The sequence below is a fragment of the Rhipicephalus microplus genome, chromosome 7 (genome assembly GCF_043290135.1).
Source record: "Rhipicephalus microplus isolate Deutch F79 chromosome 7, USDA_Rmic, whole genome shotgun sequence".
NCBI lineage: Eukaryota > Metazoa > Arthropoda > Arachnida > Ixodida > Ixodidae > Rhipicephalus > Rhipicephalus microplus.
The window spans coordinates 90,231,495-90,252,602 of NC_134706.1; the positions used below are offsets into that span (position 1 = coordinate 90,231,495).

Genomic DNA, 21,108 nt, shown 5'->3' on the forward strand with positions numbered 1-21,108 from the left:
TCAAGTGAAGGGCGGTTTGTGAATGGGAAAACGCCACTTAAGGAGCGTTTCAAGTGAAGGGTCGAGTGGAGGAGCGTTTGTGAATACGGGCCTTTTATTAGGCCCGTATTCACAAACGCTCCTTCACTTAAGGGCTCCCCTCGACTTGACGAAGTCAAGGCGGAGCGTGCTCCTCCACTCAAGGAGCCGATGTGTTTCATGAACGCTACTCGAGGGCTCCTTCGCCAAGGGCCGACTCGAGAAACGCTCCTTCACTTGACTTACGCAAGACACATCTGGTAGCGAGGGTATGTGATAAAATACCACATTAAATTACAAAAATTTAGGTTGAAACACTTTGGATAGGTTAAAAAATTGTCGACTGTCATTAAATGTGTATACGGTGGAAGTATTAGGCGAGATTTCAAATACTATAAGCTAGTTTCGATATCAGGCAGGCACCATATTAGCCAAGCCACGCCAGAGCCGAAGCCGCCAGGATTAGATGCCGGTTTTGCGAAGACTCGTTTGCACGTGTGAACGAAGTTTTGTTGCACCTCGTGTCGTGGTGCCGTAGTGACGAACGGTGCAATGTCTTTTAACGATGACCGTGGCGTCGCGCGTGACGGCAGGAAGACCACCGCAACGCGGTTCGTGTTCACGCGTGAGGAGCGTGAACTGCTTGTCAATCTGGTGACGCGGCACAAGGCAGTTATCGAAAACAAGAGAACTGACGCGCTCACCAAGCGCGCTAAGGACAGTGCCTGGGAAAAGCTGACGAGCGAATACAACAGCCAACCAGGCATTCGTCGCGTTACGGTGGCACAGCTGCGTAAGTTGTGGGACAATGAAAAGTCCAAGTGGAAGAAGAAGCAGTCAGAGGAAAATAGAAACTTGTATGCCACAGGTAAGTTTACGTTTGTTTACTACTGTAATCGGGGAGTTTCGAATAGCACTAAGTTAGCAGGCCTCGTGGGCGTAGCGTTTGCGTATGGGGGTCATATATGAGTTTTCAAATTGCGTCTCTTGTGTAAGCTATCCGAAAACGCACTAATAAGGGCATAGGTTCCGCTCTGAATTATATGTCGTAAATAAATGTGTACCTGCAAGAATTTTGCGAATCATAGGCGTGCACAGGGTTCTCTTTCAGGGGAAGGGGGTGACGGTTTTTCGCTTGCAGAAACATTTTTTAAATAGCATGCATCACGTCGTCACCGTTCTTTTTTTTGTCGGCAAAATCTTCCTGCACTTTTTTTTCGCCATCGGGTGCCAAGTGTGTCATTTCATTATGAATTAAGAAATGCTTTTGCTCAGTTTGAACGTGCTTTGCACTCTATATACATATATATTATATATAAGGGCAAGTTTTGGTTTCTTTGTCAGTATTTCTGCCTATTTTTGCAAGACATAATTTTTTCTCCAACTTATATCAATGTACAGTTTTTCTCTTAATTTTTTTTCTTGTATTTACTGATGTATATTTCTCTATTTACTTTGTACTAGCCCCTCTTATTCGATTCCGTATTGGGCTTTGTAAGGTATGATGAATAAATAAATAAATGGGTAGTAGTAGTAGTACATTAAATAGTTATCTGTGTACCATAAATTTTCGCTGCCTATTTCTCTCGCATATGCGTTGTCTTCCTTAAGCACTTTCTTTGTGCTGTCACTTGAAATTTCAATGTATCCACGTAACAACATTTTCGCTCCTTAGGGGACGGGCCATCTACCTGCCGGCCAATGAGCCCCTCATTGGCGCTAGTTGGAGCGGCGGCATCACACATGGGGACACGGCTCCAGAACCCTTATGACAGCGATGGAGTCCACCTCAATCAGTCAGTGCTTTCTTTATCGCCGTCGCGGATTTTCGAGAGCATGCTCACTGGTAGCCAAGACAACACGGAAGAGCTGCTTGGTAAAAGACGAATGGGCAAAAACTCAGATGTAGCAACGGTCGTGCTGCTATATTGCATCAACTTATGCATGTATACAATGTGGGAGGTGTTGCGTTTCAATGTTGTTTTGTTTTGTGACTAATGCCTCTGTTCCTACCATTTGCATATACATTTTACTAAAATTTACGTGTACAAATAATTCTCATTCTCATTACAAGAACATGCCATGTTGTTAACAGAAAGTAATGCTATGTAATAAGCCTGCTATTACTCTTTAAAAACGTTCCTAGCATAATTTGACGTGGTTCAGCAAGTACTTGTGGGACACATACATTTCACATCATGAGTGGCCTTATAATAAGCCCAACTTTGGAATTGTATTTCAACTTTGCTTTTGTGTGCAGATGCCCTTTTCCCAGCGCCACTTCCCGGCAGCAAGAGGCTGACTAGCCCACGAGCTAGTACTCTTGATTTGCCAGGGATAGAATTCGCCAATTGAATCAATATTTTTGCTACAACTGAAGCTCATATTCGTGAAGGACAGTCGCTTTCTTTATTGTGTTTGTGTCTGATACCGTATGCATGCACATGAAGTATCTGTCACCATGTGTGATTACTGGTAAGGGGCTTGTATGTTTGCAGAGTGACGGTGTTGCATGCCACCAGCTCACATTATTTATTTTCATATTTACAACTGTTATTACTTTTTATATTTCCATCACGTACTGATTTGTTAAAAATGTCGCGTGTTCACGTAGAAGCATGCAAACACACAAATATTTGTGCCTGTACCATAAAGAGGCTTTTCTGATTACGTCGCATGCCAGCAGAGCACCAGTTCTGCTTCTTTTGTATGTGCAGACACAACCAATTTCATGCCATGTCCAGCTGTTGGAGTCACCAAGAGCTATGGGTTTGCCGACATCGGGAGCACAGGCGCCGCTAGTCATACGGCCGAACTGCATGCAACTATAAAAGTGCTGGCGACATAGCTTCTCGGGTTGTGTGACTAACATAAAACAGGAATATTGAAGATAAGTTATTTCTACAGTTTTATGTAAAATTAAGCCTGCCTTTTGCATGAAATATGTGATTAACGTATATCACACACTTCAGAAAAAGGATGTGGGTAAAGTTATTTTAAATAAAATGCTGCTGAGGTATTCCGCAGTAAAGCTCTCTTAGCTACTGCCATAGCGATATTGAGGTTGGACAGAACAGTATTATGAATTATGTGTGCAAGTAACAGGCCGGGCATGACCCGGGTAAATTGCCACACTTCTCTTTTACTTTCAGGCCTGATGCGTGATATAAAACGTGCTTGTATTTATACTTGCAGCAGCATCTAACAGTCATGCTGACACTGCTTACACGTGTTACGTTTCCCTACCTTATGCAATTGTATTGTGTGTGTGCAGACGAGACAATTCAGCCACAACTGCGATCGAGCGAGGGTGCTGGTTTCCCAGGACCTCAGACTACACAGCCACCCACGGAAGGTGCTTGCGCAAGCTGTCCCTCTGACACCTTGGCAGTAGTTGCTCCTGAAACGAGGAGTCATGAACAGCAGCAGCAGCTCCAGAAGAAAATGGGGAAAATTTAGTTGGTGCAGGAGAACGCCAACGGCCGAAATCAACGCGAAGCCGCCTAGCAGCCATAGAGCGTGTGCTCGCCCCAGAAGCTACGGCCCGAATGGAGGCACTGAAAACTGATGAGCAGCGCAAGGCACAGCTGCATGCCCTGGAGCTGCGCTTGCGTAAGCAGCAGCTCTTGCACCAACGAAAAATGCACAGGATGCAAGTGCAGCGGGAGCAGGAGCTGCATAAAATGCAAATGCAGCTGTTGGAGCAGCAGCTGGAGCAGCGAAAATGGCGCTTCAACATCGAGCGCCAGAAGCTCCTTTTGAATTACAGAAAAACAGCAGCAGCAGCGCATAGAAACCCAGACGGAACAAAAATAAAGCATGTGTGCAATCTCACACACCTGATGCTTTTATTCAAAAGACATCTGCAACAGCTCCATGTGTGATAAAAAATATTTATTTTTGCGAGTCAGCAAGGATGAAAACAAAACCTAAAACGTGACGAATTCAGGAACTTTTCAGCATGCTATCGTATGTGAACATGCATAGATTTCCCAATCTGAGGTTGTTGGTCTACTCAAAAGAACATGTTGTACAATTTATTCATTAGGCGAGGTAAATGCACGAGTAATCAGCCGCATTCGGCATCGAGATCCGAGTAGGGTGTCGGCTTGGTTCGCCACATCAGGCTGCTGCCACCTTAAGTGTCGTGGGATAATCACAGGTGGTGGTTCCGCGTCTTGCCTTAGGACTGCAAGGTTGTGTAGGGCAGCACACGCCGTTGTAATGACGGCGGAGCGCTCCGCCAAGTTTTGTAGCCCCATGTCTAAACACGGGAAGCGGCGTTTCCACACGCCAAAGGCCCGCTCGATCGTGTTTCTAGAGCGCATGTGAGCTGCTTGATACCTATGCAAAGAAATCAATGTCGTATTACTGTATGAACTTACACTTATTAAACGATACATTTGAGTATTATAGCCAGGCCGCTAGTCAAAACTGTTGCTGCTAATATGCCGATTCTATTGTAACGTGGGATATATTCAGGGCACAAAAAACGATACATGTACCACGCTTATTGTAATAAAAGACTTCAAGCGCGATAGGTAGCACACACGTACACGTTTCGTTCTGGAGATGAAAGTTAAAGGGTTATACAGGCGTACTAACCGGCTCTCAGGGCTGTCCGGTGGCGGGTCAGACATCGGTGTCATGAGGAAAGACGTGCAGCGGTATCCAGCATCGCCAAGCAGGAGACCCGGTACTCGTTTTTTCTCGTACAGAACGCGTGCACGACTGTTGTCGAAAATACGACTGTCATGCACTGATCCCGGCCAGCTCGAAACGACGTCGTATAATTGTAGTTTTGGCCCTGCAATCACCTATTGAAAATGCAATACATGTTATACTGTGTTTTTGTGCTGAAGCAGCCGTCTACTACGAACGTACTTAATGCCTGCATGATCTTGTTTCAGTGCAGTAGTATTCACTTTTGTTTCAGAGTGCAAAGCTACAGTCATAAAAATTTAAAGCTATTCCATTTGTGGGCCAATATCAGCTGCATTCACGGGACAGGCGTCATCACAGACGAAACACTCATGGAATGTATGTGACGCTATTCAGATCGCTCCGCAGCCAGCACTCGCACGAGAGGGGTGAATTACCACTGCAACCAAAAACTTCAGTCCCCCCCCTTCCACTCCACCCCTAGCATTGCAAATGGGACCTGGGCCTGCTCGCTCATCTCGCGAATTGCTTAGCGCGGACTGAAGGAGGACCACGAGAGAACATGTGATGTTTGGTGTTGTAGCAAGCAATCCGCGGGTTTAAATCGCGCTTTGGTCTTTCTTGTGAATACAGCTTTACTGGGTTGCAAACAAGCTAAACGAAATAATAAAAATACGCCACGTTGTTACAATAGCATGCATGGGGTTTTATAATCGAATTATCTACCATGAATTTTTTTTTGCTAATATGCAGCCCGTGGAATGCCTTGTGCAATGTTAATGTTGAATTACTACATTTTAGAAGTACTGCAAAGCTTTCAACGTTAGCAGTGAAGAATGAGCAAGTTACCTGAACATATATGGAGCAGTACCCCTTCCGGTTGCGGTAAACTTCGCCATTCGGCCCACCAGGGGATTTGATACGGACGTGGGTGCAATCTATGCACCCTGTCACACCGGGAAACTTGGCGATCCGGTAGAATTCCACCATCGTCTCACGGAACCTGTCATCGGAGTTAGGGAAATTCACGACAGCCGGGAACAAGTGCTTCGCGATCAACCGTGACACACGTTCGATGACGCGGCTCACCGTCGGCTGAGACACATTCACCAAGTCGCCCATCACTACTTCAAAAGTACCCGCTCCATAAAAGCGCAGCGTAATCAGAAGCTGCATCACAGGTGGAAGAGGGTGGCCACAATTGCTGCAGCTCTCCTCAAATGGCAAGCACTCAAGTAGCTTCTTCACGCTGCTCTTGGTGAAGCGATAGCGGGCGAGAAATTCACTGTCTGTGAAGTGCTCCATGGGGTTCAACCAGTCTCTCGATTGTTGGCGTGGTATGCTTACACAGTCCTCCACGTCGCCAAACAGCTCGTCGACGCGAAGAACATAATCGACGAACGACGCGTAGTCCGCCATGATACTTGGCTCGAGGGACGATTCAAGGTAGCTCGATCGCTTTCTTGGAAATCTCGAGGAAACGCTCAAGATTTTCTCAAGTGAAGGATGCGTTTCAAGTGAAGGGCGGTTTGTGAATGGGAAAACGCCACTTAAGGAGCGTTTCGAGTGAAGGGTCGAGTGGAGGAGCGTTTGTGAATACGGGCCTAAGCATCCCCGGTGGTCAGTACCAACAATGCTGAAGCGGCCCAAACAGCTTCGTCGCGCCCTCTGGTTCATGGTCGGGTGCCTATACTCGCAGCCGCGCGCCGCGCTGCGTTGCTTTGACACATGGGCGTTTCAGCGTGTCAGGCGTCCCTCCGTCATCAAAAGAGGGGGACGCAGTGTTGTCTGAGTAACACATCGGCGCGTAATGCAGCTTGTATTTCGCGCCGGTTGCCGTCGGCCCGCGCCGACGCACGCTGATCGGGCCTGGCGTAAGACTACAGAGTGCTCGCGTTTTGCTAACGTAGCGTCACTGTGCCCTGCGTGTGCGGGCGTCAACTCTGCATTGGAGTATATTGGGCCCTTCATGATGCGCTCGTGGTCGTTTTGCTAGCTCCACATATACCAAATTTGGTGTTACGTGCAGTCATTAGATGACGAAATATATGACTAGTACAAACATGATAATGCTGACACGAGTGTCATGTAAGAACATGACAACATACTTCGCTCATAGCGGGCTCGCGGCCGTTTCACTAGTTCGACATATACTTAATTTGGTATCACGTGACGTGAATGGACGACGAAGGTAAACGACACATCCAAACTTGATAATAATGACGCCAAAGTCATCATGTACGGCATCATTTACCTCCACCTCGTAACAATGTGCTCAGTTTGAAGTGACATACATCAACATTTCTAATTCGTGCTTCGCATGTCATCGATTCCCACTGACTGCGGGATCTGCCAATTTTTTTTTTGATGTCCTCGTTTGTGTTTCACTATTACAGCGTACACTTCCACTAAAACGAATCTGCAAAGAAGAGAATTGAGGACGTGTGTGGCAACGGTTCGCCATTGAGACAAGATACGCTATATCTATAATCAGGGTGCAGCAGGTCACATACACTTCACCGCCACCGAGCCCCCGTTGAAATGAGCACGTCAAGGAATGAAGAAAGCGACGCGTAGCACAGAACGCTACATGTAATCACTGATAATCTGCAAGAGAGTAAAAAGGTATGGCTCCAAAATTTAAAATACGCGCATGTGCACTCCCCACGTCAGATCGCGCAGCGATGCAGTTTTATGGTATTGTGGTCGTCACTAGGCTGTCCCGATTTATTTTGTCAACGGGTGTACGTACGAGTCGCGTTTTAATGTATTTAATGTGTCTATTGACTTCACCTGGACATATAGAACTATGCGCGAGGAACCACGCTGCCAGGAATTCCTCGAGGATCACTACGAGCTTTGTCTTCGGCATCAAATCAGTGAGTTTCATAACGTGACAAGCCGGGAAGACGGGGGGGGGGGGCGTGTTCATCGGACCTCACTTGCTATGGCTTAGTTCAAGTGAAATTTAAGGCTATAGGTTGCGTGTAACTTTAGCTGGTGGGTTCCTTGAAGATGCCGCTACTTCATGCTGAATATTCCCGGGGATACAGACGGGTAGGCTGAGCTTGCAGTTATAGTTGGCAGGTAATTCCGGTAGCTTTTAGGTCCTCTGGATTATTGCGTGTGATGATCTGGAATGCCCGTAAAGCCACCGCTGCGAATATTTAGCGCCAGTCTTTTATGGCACGTAAAACGTGGTTTTCGTGGGTCGTGACACGAAGCCTGGTTTGGCTTGCCGGCTTGTTGAAGACTGGCGTGCAAATATCAAGCGGTTCAAGCACTTCAAGTATTTAAAACACTTCGCGCAGAGGTCTGCTGTGGGCGAAGAGCAGGTAAATTAGAGAGTTTCAGAATAGCGCACCGCGAGCCCTTGCGGTGTGATTGCTGCCACTGCGCATGCGTCATAACGCGAGTCGGCGTTCGCGTTCGCGGACCGCACGCAGAAAATCCGAAATTGTGTGCGGTGATGGCGGCCCGCATGTGGCCCGCAAGCGCTTGTTTCAAGGCTACGGTGTCACTGCGATCGTGCGATGCGGTTCGCAATAGCGCAAACGCTATTATAAAACTCTTATGGCGCCCGCCTTGCCCGCAACGCCCGCAGCACTTGCAAATGGTATTCTAAAGCTTCCTATTAAACACACAACCGTTCACAGGCGTTTTGAGTGTTTCTTTTGCCGTACTAGCCCTTGCTTTGTTCTTTTAAATGAAAAGCATTCTTTAGCAAACTTCGGCGATTTTTTGAGTATCATCTATCTATCTATCTATCTATCTATCTATCTATCTATCTATCTATCTATCTATCTATCTATCTATCTATCTATCTATCTATCTATCTATCTATATGTCTGTCGGTCTATCTAGCCGCTTACGGCTCTCCTGGCTACTTCAATAATGGTACCGATACCATTCTTGGTAGGGCATAACGTGACTGTATGAAGAACATATTACATTATTCATACCATGAAAAATATGACATGTATGTCATGAAAGTCCTGATTTACATTTCATAATCTTGCAGCTCTCGCGGTGGTTTTGTTTTCATGACATGTTGCAAAAGTGGTATGGTATGACGTGACTGCATAGCGAACGCAAGCGACAGACCCTAACGTAAAAACTATGACATGCATATCATGTAGGTCATGAATCATGACTACATGCCATGCTCATGTTGCGACTGGGGTCGTTTCGCTGGCTTCACATATACCAAATATGGTATTTCGGGACGTGAATGCATGACTAAGGTATGTGACTGGTGCACACATGATGGTCATGAGATGCGTCTGATGGTAGAACACGACTACATGCCACGCTCATGATGCGCTCGCGGTCGTTTCGCGAGCTTCACTAATACCAAATTAGATATTACGAGATGTGAATGGATGATGAAGGTATGTGACTGATGCGAACGTCATAATCCTGAGATACGTGTCATGTAAGAACATGACTACATGCCTCACCAATACACTTCGATGAAACCAGGCGCACGTGCGCGCCGCGTTCCTTTCATCGCGTCACGATGGCGATGCTACGCCAGGCGCCGATCTGCTTGCCGTATACTCGCAGGCGTGCGTCGCGCTGCGTTGCTTAGACGCATGCGCGTGTGAGCACGGAGGGCACTTCAACGTCACGAAGAGAAGCAGACGCAGTGCGGTCTGGGTAACGTCATCGGCGCGAAATGCACTGTCTCATTTAGCACCGGTAGCCGCCTGGCCGCGCCGACGAACGCTGGTCGCGCCGGTCGCGCCTGGCGTCATATTATAAAGTGCTCACGTTGCTAGCGCAGCGTTGCTGTGCCCAGCGTGCAAGCGCGTCAACGTTACGTCGGAGTGTAATGGGCCATTCATGATGCACTTGTGGCCGTTCGGCTAGCTCCACATATACGAATTTCAGTATCAGGTGACGTGAATAGGAGACGAAGGTAAATGACACGTTCAAACATGATAATCATGGCAAGGAAGTAATTTACGGTCTAATATACTTCCGCCTTGTAACGTTTTGCTCATTTTAAAGTAACATATCAACCTTTCTCATCGTGCTTCGTATATTACAGATTCCCACTGTACGTGGGATCTGCCAATTTTTTTAGCATTTACTTGGCTCGTAACCCAGCCGTGGCTCCGCGCTCAAGCGTTACTTGTGAGTCTGCGTTTATTTACGTGTACGTTTTCGCCGCCTAACAAGTTTTTCATTCGTTCCGGGATCGCTGAACGACGAACGTACTCGCGCGCCCCGCAATACACCGGCGTATCATCCGCACTATCGCCGACGGAGACTTTGGCGGACGTGCTACCGGCACTGCATGGAGTAAGCATGTCTTCACTGTTACAACGAGTAAACAGTGCACAGATATTAAACGCTAAGGGCCGCCTTGCTTCAAGCTGCGTTAATCTAGAGATCATCCATGGCACTCTGAAGAGTTGATGCGGGCTTCTAAAGGGTGCCACCATCCGTAGAACGCGTAGTGATGTAGCGTCTCTATCGTTTCGTTGATATAGCTAGCACTGTGGTAAGTCTTGCCATGGCCCTGTTAGGAACATCCACCCTGGTACCCATGAAACTTGGGTTTATCGTCACCGCCAAGTTCTCCGCTTCGCCTAGACACCACCTTCGTCCAGGTGGGCCCAGTTTTGAAAACTTGAGAGACGTCCTTCACTCCCGGCTACAACGCCGCCTCGCTAGGGGCTCTCAGCCCAGCGACGGCGGCCGCTAACGTGGTTACGGGCTATGATTCTACCTCAAGCCAAGTAGTGTCCACAGAGATTTTATCCTCCGCGAACACTATGCCATCAGAAGACGAATACCTCGACGACATAGTGAGGCTGTGGCAACGCAAGCAAGCGAAATCGAAGTCTGCGTCTCAACAAGAACGAGACGACATAGCTGGCCGCCATTCCCCAGCTGTGCAAGGAACGCCGGCGCGCCCTCACTCCGGTGGTGCGCATACCTCTGCTCCCTCTTCGCAGAAGCAACGCAAGTGGCGTCCGCGTCAGACTCCTCACCTCTCTCGCGATGACTACATCGTAGTAGTGAAACCTCGCGTTTTCTGCGAGCTACGCACATTCGTCCCGGCCGATCGCGCGGGCGACGCCATCCGCAGCTACCTCGGCGACCGGGCCACCACGCAAATTCAAGTGTGGCCGATCTGGGAACAAAACCTCTTGGTCTGTAGCACCACCAATTTGCCTATGGCACAACGACTGCTCGAGGACTTCCAGCTGCATGTGGGGGATCAGCAGCTGCCCCTTCGAGGCCACGCCAAGGCACCAGGGGATACATACAAGGGCGTCATCAACATAAACTCTGCTGAAAGCCTGGTGAAGATAAAGTTAGAACTGCATTGGCCTCGAGGTACTATCCTCGTGGTCTGCAAACTCGGAGATTCCGCGGTGGCGGTGGTGACTTCCGAGGGCACGAAGTTAACCCACTTCCTCTTCTACCACAGCGTGGCGACGTATATTCGCGCCTACAAGCAAACGGTCCCGGTTTGCACCAAGTGCGATACCATTGGTCTTCGACCACCGCAGTGTCCTCACCCCGCTCCAACCCAGTGTGCCCACAACTGCAAGTCTCAATACCCACGACTGCCACCCCAAGTGCCTCCTCTGCCACGGCGCCCACGAGACTGGGACCAGTGGCTGCACGGCAAAATATCGGAAACGCAATCAGCCCTCAACATCTCCTCGCGGGACCACCTCAACTTCGTCACAACCAGACGGCGGCACCAACCTGCATCAGTCGGCTCCATCATTACACGCCGACACTCAGGCCTTCCCAGCGCTCAACGCACCAGCAGCGGTACCTCAGGTGAGCAGTTGGGCAGGGAATGCTGCTTCTAAGCCTCTCTCACCCCCTTCTGTCGACCCTCCTTCTCCTAAACTTGCGGCCCTTCGCCAGCACGTTGCGGCACTTCAAAGGCAAAATTCTCTTTTAACTAAACAACTCGAACTCTTAAATAAGCAACTTCAACCCCAACAACAGTGTACTGCAAGGCCATCCGGTATTGCCTCCTCTGTCCAGGCGGCTACGCCAGCTACGTCCAAGCTTAGACCTCGCATTCAGTCCACTCCCATTAAACCACCGGTTCAAGCAGCCATGTGTACTCCAGCACTCAGAACCGGTGCCGTATCTACTCAAGAAGCTCTTGAGGCTCCTGTGGCACCTGAGGTTCTCTTGCCCACTAACGAAACTCTCGCCAGCGAGGAGCGCGCCCCACGCATAGAGGAACACCTTACGCGCGTCGAAGCTTCGATTAATCACCTGCTCACTAGCTTGTCTGTCCAACGCATAGTAGTAGAGGTTACTCAGGCTATTCGAGCCTGGACGATCACTCAGTTTCAACCCAAGCCATCGCGTTCCCACTCCTGCTCGGTAAACAGTGAGGGTTCAGCTTCACGGCGTCGTCATAAGGTGGCTACCACCACCCCGCCGTCAGACAATCCGGCCTCTCAGGATTCCGAGCGGGACATGGAGGACCAAATCTGAAACCTAAGACAGTCACGATGGCTACCAACCGTACGTCTAGTTAAAATATTGCGTCTAAAATTGAGATCATACACTGAATCCCTGGAGGCTTCGGGAACACGCGAAAGCGTTCACATCTTTCCCTTTTCCTCAGCTCACTTGGCTCTCAGCCGGCCATCTTGGTGCTCCAAGAATCTGGCCCTGCTCCATCCCTTTCTGGATACTACTCCTATGTCGGCGGCACCACCACGTGCCTCCTCGTGCATAAAGCTTACACGGCGATACAGATTGACCTCAATCTGGATCTTCCTTACGACTACTGCATGATATGAGTGCTGTCTCAGTGGAGGGGCCAACCATCGACACATATCTTAAACGTGTACTGTCCCGCTCGCATCGCGAGGGCTTCCTTTGCGCATCTCTTCCATCGGGCATGGCGTATAGCGGCCCGACAACCACTAGTGATTGTCGGGGACTTTAATGCCCCCAGCCCTCACTGGGGTTACCACTACGAGAAGGCCCGGGGCAGAGAGCTCAAGGATATCATTTCCTCGCTGAGCCTCACGCTTTTTACCGATCCGGCACAACCCACACGTTCCGGCAATCCCGTCTGGCGAGACAGATGCCCCGACCTCTCCCTCACCCGTCACATCCGCGATGCTCCATGGGAAAATTCAGGCGAAACCCTAAGCAGCGATGACTTTTTACTCCGAATTTCGTTCACACCGCGGCAGAAAATGCGCCAACACTGGGGCCAAGCCCGTAGTACCGATTGGACTCAGTTCAGAATGCAACCATTTCCCGTCGTCCTCTCCTCGACCGAATATGCAGCGTGGGCACCATACGCCCCCCATATAAAACAAGCGAACACTCGCACCCTTGTAACCTCTAATTTGACTCCTGCAATCAATCCACACCTCTTACATATTTGGCACGCTCGCCGTGGGCTTGTAAGCCCTTGGAACCGCAACAAACTCAATCGGAAACTTCGCGCTCGCATTGAGGCGCTCACTGCAGAGGCGGCCGCATATTCTGCACAACTTTTCGATGCTAACTGATGGGCAGACATCTGTTCGAAGGCTGCAAACCAGATGACCTCTACGAGCGCATGGCGACTTTTTCAAAGCCTTCTCGATCTGTTTGCCACCAGGGGAGAAACGCAATGCCAGCTCCGCCGTGCTCTGCTTGCCTTTCAGGGCACTATGGATCAACTCGCGCGAGAACTTTGTGACCGCTACATCTGCCGCACAATTGATCCCGCAGGTCCAGCATATACGTATTCCGGCACCCCTAACTCCAACCTCGACGTCCAATACACGCTTTCCGATTTACGATTTGCACTCACGAAAATGCGACGGGGCACGGCCCCTGGACGCGACGGAATCACAGTATCGCTCCTGGCAAATCTTCCCGACCAAGCACCCCCCTCGTTACTCCACCTTATAAATTCCATATGGGACGGCTCTGTGCTTCCAACGGAATGAACCGCATCGGTCGTGACATTCATACTCAAATCGGCAAAGTCCGTAAGTATCGAGGCACTGAGACCCATCTCACTAACGTCTTGCGCAGGCAAACTCTTGAAAACCATGGTTTGAGAACGCCTTTCCGCCTACCTGGAGGCCAAGAGGACCTTTGCTGACACGATTTTTGGCTTTCGCCCGCATCTGTCGGCACATGACTTCCTGCTCCAGCTTCAACACGATATCATAGAGCTGACTACTATGCACCATAACGATAAAGCCGTGCTCGCTCTCGATCTCCACGGGGCGTTCGACAACGTCTAACACAGCACTATACTCACTCACTTGTCTACCACAAACTGCGGGCAGAAGACTTTCAACTACATTCAAGCCTTTCTATCACATCGAATCACCTTCATTTGCCTCAATTATACCAATCACGGCCCGTACTTACTAGGCACGCGGGGTACACCTGAAGGGGCAGTCCTGTCTCCTCTGCTTTTTAACCTGGCGATGATGAACCTCCCGTCTCTTCTAAGCAAGGTCGGGGGAATACAACACGCACTATATGCGGACGATATCACAATCTGAACCAACACCGGCTCCTCAGCGCAAATCGAAGAACACCTGCAAAAGGCTGCACTTCTGGTAGACACCTACGCTGGTTCATGCGGTCTGGAGTGCTCTCAAGCTAAATCAGCTCTTCTTTCAGTCTCTCCGCTACCGCCGCCTCAAATTTTTCTTCCGTCCGGGCCCGTCCCGTCAGTTCAAAATATTCGGATTCTTGGCCTTCACCTCACATCTTCCTTGGATCCCAAGGGCACAATAGCAGGCCTGAGACGCACCAGCAAACAGGTGAGCCGCATGATACGGCGGGTATCTACCAAGCACGGCGGGCCAGTCACGTCCTCTACACCTTGCCTTACCTTCGCCTGCGTCGTCGACACGAGCACCAGCTGGACGTCCTTCTTTGCTCAGTATACAAACGCTCTCTCGACCTACGTATTGCAACTTCCAACAGCCGATTCGCAGCTCGGGGGGTACACAACACCTTTGCAGAGATGCGAGAAGCTCATCGCGTTAACCATCTCAATCGACGGTCGCAGACGCCTTCAGGGCTCCGTCTTCTACACAGACTTGGCGTTAACCCGATATCTGACCAAGACCTTCTGCAGCCGGTACCAGAGCTCCGGCGTCAAAAGCTATGGGTGTTACCCATACCCCGTAATATGAGCCCCGATTTCCATCCTGGCTGTAGACTAGCGCACGCCGCGGGCCTTCATACGCGACACTCCGATCGTCCTGGTGTTTTCTACGTGGACGTCTCGGGTCCCTCCCTCCCCCTCGGGTCACTTCACGGCTGCCGTGATTACAAGAGGCAAACACGTCGATGGCCTCTCCTTTCGAGCAGACACATTTACGCACGCTGAAGAGGTTTTCATAACTTTGGCCACCCCTCACCCTGCCTCACGCACCATCCTGATGGACTCGCGCTCGGCCTGTTCTCAGTACCTTCAGGGTTCCATTGCCCCGCTGGCGGCTCGCCTACGTCACGCAGCTTTTTGGCGCTCTAACCCTCATTCCATTCATATAGTCTGGACCCTTGGCCACTCAGGCCTGCCTGGCAACGAGGCGGCAAATGCCGCTGGCCGCGCTTCTTCTATCCGGGCCGTTGCCCCTCCATGTCCCGAGACGGAATCTGGCAACACCAACTTGACGCGCTTTCGCGACATTTTGGCTTATTACCGAGCTTCGCGCCGCCTCTACCCGGACGCCGCATGCGGTCTGGAGAAAGCGGACGAATGACTCCTACGCCGCCAGCAGACGAACACTTTTATCAGTCCGGTGGTCACCAGGCACTTTTTGCCGGAAATCAATGGCACCTGCTCGACCTGTCATGTCCTCGCTGACACATATCGCATCGTAGCATCGTGCCCAGTTCATCCCGTCCCTTTTTCATCGCATTTCTTCATCCCAAATATAGAGGATTGGGAGGAGCACCTGCTCGGCTGCTCTACCTTGGCTGCGCAACGCTTCTTGGTGGAGCGCGCACGGGTAGCTTCGAGCTCCACTGGCATTCCGCAATAGGGTCTGGCCACTCTAGCACGCCGATGCGCCACGTCGGTACTTTCTAGTAAGCTTTTTCTCAAATAAATGTTTTTTTTACCACCACCAACTTTTAGGCACATTTCGTTGAAAGTTTCAACGTGGGAATGTCACGCGGTGTTTTGCAATTTAAAAGCGCGTCGCAGCTAGTTAGAAATTTAAGCCCATGCGCGCACGTGTGGCAGTTTGTAAAATATGTTTACTTACCTATTCTCTTCTTAGGGTTGATTTTTTATTTATATTTGGAAGAACATGGGCAGGTAGGCTACGTTAGAGCCGGCTATCCCAACATCATAACAGTAATGTACTATATAAACACACGAAAAAGCAAAAAGTAATAAAATAAAAAAAACACCAGTCAGAGGCAATATGTACAATACCCTGTACATTACAGGGCTTATAATGAATGAATGAGGACAGCGTGTATGGTCATAAACTCGTTCTTATATCGGGATCAAATTGCGGATATAGTCTTTACAAATAGCGGCAAGGTATAGTATGAACTAAAGACTCTTCTTTGGATTAGTGTTCTTTAGGATATCGCGAAGCGTGCTCACTGCGCGCCTTTTATACTACGAATGCGGCCACGGTCCAAGTATTTTTGTAATCAAAAAGGGTCGTCTATCGAGCAGGCTCAAGTGATTCCTCATCTCAGTGCATTGTTCATCGCATTGCTGACATTCAAAAAAATTATGCTCCTCTGAGCATTGACATGATCGCGATGGTCGCAGTGCGCGGACGTTCTTTTTATGCGGCATAAAAAGTGAGGTGTGTACGAAACACCTAATCGTAGAAGGTGCAGTAGCGTGTCAAATGGTCTATTGATTTTTGATGAGGTGAAAATTGGAGAGACGGATCTATTTGGTGTAAGATTGACGACTTTGTATTTTCGTCAAACCAAGCATCATTGCATAGTTTGTGGCACAGTTCCGAAAGAACCTTCTTGCTTTTTGAGAAATAAACGGGGGCTGGTGTCAAGTTAGCTTTTCTCTACACTGCAGTGGCTAATTTGTCAGCAATTTGATTTCCCATCACTCTTACCTAACTTAGAAGCCACTGAAAAGATATCTTGTGGCCGTCCAGATAACTGATGGTAATTGTTTTTAATATTTTATATATGATGCTATCATCCCTATGAAAATAAAAAATTTTAATCACAGCGCTCTGTTGGAGTCCACATTTTTTACACAGTTTCGCATTTGCTTGCTTTCAGCAATGAATTTTGAAGCTTGTAATATTGCGACAAGCTGCGCTGTTGTAGACAATATCTTTCGAAAAAGTCGGAAATCTTTTTTTCATTTTATGTGCAGGTATATGAAAAGCCCCAGTCGAGCATTTGTTCATTGTAAAGTTATCCGTGAAAACAAATGTCAAACGGTCTTGATAATGGCACATTTTTGAAGCATTAGAAATTTGACTTCAAGGTAATGTATCGAGGATCTTTTTTCTATCCCTTTGATGTCAAAAGTGACTGGAGGTGATGTAAACTACCAAGGAGAAAATCGTTATCTGGATGCAACGAATATTGTTCTTGTTGAAGCGCCACCTCATAAGTTCGCAAGGTGTCGCCAATTCACCCGTTTTCTCAATAACTTTTTCACAGAGCGGATGGGCATAATGTCTTCTCCATAAGCGGAGAAAGTGGTGGCAGAGTTCTTGAATCCGAAGAATTTGAATGAGTGGTTCCCTCGCTTCTGCGATTACGAAGCCACTATGAGTTTAGCGCAGCAAGCCAAGGCAAATACGAGAACAGTGGGCTACGATGTTGTTCAGTTCACGCTCATTCGTCTGAAACATATTTTGCATCACTCATAATGCATATGCGATGGCTTGTCGAAAAAGAGTTCCATGAACCTTCAGAAGTGATTCTGACGTGCCACCATATTTGGTTCCTGTAATACATGGGAGAACATTCAGTGTCTGGTTGACCCGCTCTTCAATGTTGGAAATATGAGGTCCTCTGGTTAGCATGTGGTCTAATGTTATGCCAAGAAGACGATGCTTGCCCACAACAGGTACAACAGTCTGGTTGACCGAGAGACTGAGCTGGTGTTGACGTCTTCTGGTAAAACGTAACACCACAGATATCTCTGCTGAAAAGTTCATGCAGCATTCTGTCAGAAAGCACACCGTTAAATCTATGCCTCCTTGAAAAAGATCCTGTATTTTCTGGCATTCATGCCCTGATGACCAGAGACAGATATCATCTGCGTACATTAAAATGCGTCCTGATGATGATAAGAGAGTCGGCAGTTGGTGCATTACTATGTTAAATAGTAAAGAAATGAATATACGTCCTTGGGTACACCTGCCTTGAGACCTCATGGCGTGCTGCTGCCAGTACTTATCGTAATGCGTACAGTTCGTTTAGTCAGGACATCTAAAATCCAACGAAGTAGGCATTCCTTCATTCCTAGACTATATAACCCGTGCAGAACATGTACGTGGCTGACTGTGTCAAAGGCACGCCTAACATCTAGGATCCTAAAGCTGCAATTATCATTCTTCCGTATGTCTTCTGCTGCTCCACAGGAGTGATGAGGTCTAAAATGGAGTTTAATGCACTGTGACGTAGACAAAAACCAGATAATTGGTCAGGAAATTCATCACTGACTTGCATCCACCACTGCAGTTGCTGTTCTACCATTTTCTCGATAACTTTGCTAATCCAGTTAATTAAGCTTACTGGTCAAAGCGATCACAGCATGTTGGCTGGTTTACCGGGTTTAACAAACGGAATTACTTTTCCCTCCTTCCAGAAAATTGGCACCGGCGCACTTTTCCAGCTGTCATTATGTATGCAAAGGAGCGCCGTACACCCAGAAGGTCCTAGGTTACACTGCGTTCTGTAAGAGACATCATCTGGGCCTGCGGAAGTTTTTTGTCGTACGTTACGTAAGGCAGACAGCAGTTTAGTTAGGCTAAATTCTACGACTAGTGATGAGTGCTCTTGTGCAAGTGCGTCTCCTATTAGCCGCTTCATAGCCTGTTCTTTTGAAATGAACAGTTTTGCAGACACTGCTTTTGCTGGTAGTGTTAAGAAAGCGCAAATTTCATCAGCCATGATCTGTTGCGTAGAATTTGTTGCCAATACTATCGCCCGAAAGGATGAGTGTGAGTTACTGAAGATTTTAAAGAGCGAAATGATCGCCATACTTTTAAGGCTGAAGAATAAGAGCCTAAATATTCACAAAACTCTCTCCATTCTTGTGCGAAAGCTTATGAAGCTTTCTGTGCATCACCGAGCAAATCTGTTGCGCTTTTCTATACTCGCCAACGCTGCCTGTACGGCAATATCGGCGCTCGGCTCTTCGATGAATTGCGCGATGTTGTTGGTATTCAGCGTCTACGGTTGAGTGTCCTTGTGGAATCGGAAGTGTTTCACTGCAACATTCAATAATGGTGAGAAGCGTGATAATGAACACTTCCGCGTCGCCACAGTTCTGTAAATTGCTGGCATTTAAGCGCTTGAATAATTGCCGATTTGCGATTCATGCACATCTACTGTTTCTGCGATAACCAAACTTTATGAGAGAATGACTTACTATTACCAGCCGATGGTCACTTCCTTGTACCTCAATGTCCAATGTCCATTGCAAAGCTGCTGTAATATATGAGGAGCCAAATGTCACGTCTAAACACACGCTTTAAATAGTCCGGTAAAAAAGGTCGGCGATCTAACATTTACGGTACAGACATTGTAACAATGTATAAAGCTCTCTATAATTTTTTCTCGAGAATAGCAATACGTTCCACCCCAGGAAAGTTTGATGAGCATTGAAGTCACTGCAAACCATAATCTGCCCAGCCAAAGGTGTTAAAAGTGGTCCAAGTCAGTAGCAAGAACTGGCTTTCTTGGTTCAGTATAGACGCTCGCTAAGTGAATTTCACACTTCCCGAACTGAACTTTCCATGCCACAAACTCCGGAGCATACATCTAAATACATCTAAATACATCTGTGAGGCAACATGGTAAGCCTTTGCAACATGGTAAATACATCTGTGAGGCAACACAGAACTGCTCAACTAGATTAATTGTTAGGGCAACAAGATCTCTACACAACATATATGTATATATATATATATATATATATATATATATATATATATATATATATATATATATATATATATATATATATATATATATATATATATATATATATATATATATATATATATATAGTTTGAAATTCTAAAGTTTGATCTGTGCGAGCTTCTGATATGACTAGAATGGGAAGTCTTGCTCGTAAACTAGTCGGCAGAAGTCGCATGTTTCCCCCACAGGCTATTAGCATTCCATTCGAATATGGCGACATTTTTTTGGTGACCAATAATATTTACCAGCACCGGTGTAAGTCATGTTACTGAGTCCTAAAAGTGGTTCAAAAGCAACTAGAACCTGAACCTCTGGTAGCGATGTACACCCTGGTGTCATTTTCATAATGGCCTTATGTGCGGCAAATGACATAGGCACCAGCATTTGTCGAATGTTGCCACTTGTGAGCACATCTGCCAAAAGAGCTTCTTGAAGTGCTAGGGTACCACTAGCTTTTAGGTGTCTTGGTGCTGCAGTAGGCTTTTCTTTTGAAGCTGGCACTTCTGATGGATATGGACCTTGAAGAGTTTTTGGACTTTTCAGTGCATCGGCATATAGTTTTTTCCACGGTGCAGCTCAGTCCACTGACGTTGTCGTGGGTGCTGTTTAGGCCTAGTGTTCTCCACCACTTGAGGATTAGCGGCTGGTCGGTGACGTTTTACGGTTCCATATTATAGATTTTCTTTCTTCTACTCCAATGCTGCCTTTTTCTGTGGACACTTTCCTAACTACGGCGGGTTTTGTCCGTCGCAGTTAGCACATCGAGGTTAGTGACATGGCGTGCAGTCCCTGTGGCCGTGAGAACCTGCACAGATCTTGGATCTTTGTGCTCCTCAGCAGTAATTCGCAATATTTCCGTGTCTTTGGCATTTGAATCGTTGCACAACTCAAGAGAACTCGGTCACTGGATGACTTGTGAAGCCCAGCATCACCCTTGCTGGCATTAGTTGGTCGATCGAAAGTGTAAAACAACGTTCTTGTAGAAGCGAGTCCAAACTTCACCGTTCTCACTCTGTTTTGTGGGCGAATGGCGACGAACTGTGATGACTCCTGCATCCTTCAGGTATTCTAGCAGCTCTGAGTCTGTGTATTCCAAACGAGCGTTCCTTATCCGACCAAAATTTTTCCAGTAACAAGCAGGCGCCCTTGGTTCTGCATCGATTCCCATTAAAGTAGTCGTCGCCAGTAATCGGTTCACTGCTTCTAGAGAGCACATCAAAGTGAGAGCACTTCCATTGCTAGTAATTCAAACTTCTAACAGTTTTTCCTTTGTCATGGCTGGCACTTCAGCAGCAA

At 47.8% G+C, this 21,108-nt stretch overlaps 2 protein-coding genes and 1 long non-coding RNA gene across 4 annotated transcripts in view; 2 read left to right on the plus strand and 1 right to left on the minus strand.

The window, feature by feature from the left end:
- The window catches only part of LOC142767553 (uncharacterized), a 37,232-nt gene that overhangs the window by 11,527 nt on the left and 4,597 nt on the right, over window positions 1-21,108 (plus strand). The gene's annotated exons all lie outside the window — the stretch shown is intronic.
- Window positions 480-3,845, plus strand: LOC142767552 (uncharacterized). 2 transcript variants are annotated; one of them, XM_075869466.1, is made up of 3 exons: window positions 483-886; window positions 1,694-1,814; window positions 3,293-3,845. In XM_075869466.1, exons 1-3 carry the CDS (start codon window positions 571-573, stop codon window positions 3,396-3,398), a joined length of 543 nt encoding a protein of 180 aa, XP_075725581.1. In that variant the 5' UTR covers window positions 483-570; the 3' UTR covers window positions 3,399-3,845. The 2 variants fall into 2 exon arrangements, with proteins under 2 accessions (XP_075725580.1, XP_075725581.1); XM_075869465.1 differs by having other exon boundaries at window positions 480-886; window positions 1,694-3,719.
- On the minus strand, window positions 4,060-7,579 carry LOC142767551 (uncharacterized). The gene has a single exon (XM_075869464.1). The coding sequence runs from the start codon at window positions 6,355-6,357 to the stop codon at window positions 5,335-5,337; it is 1,023 nt and encodes a 340-aa protein (XP_075725579.1). The 5' UTR covers window positions 6,358-7,579; the 3' UTR covers window positions 4,060-5,334.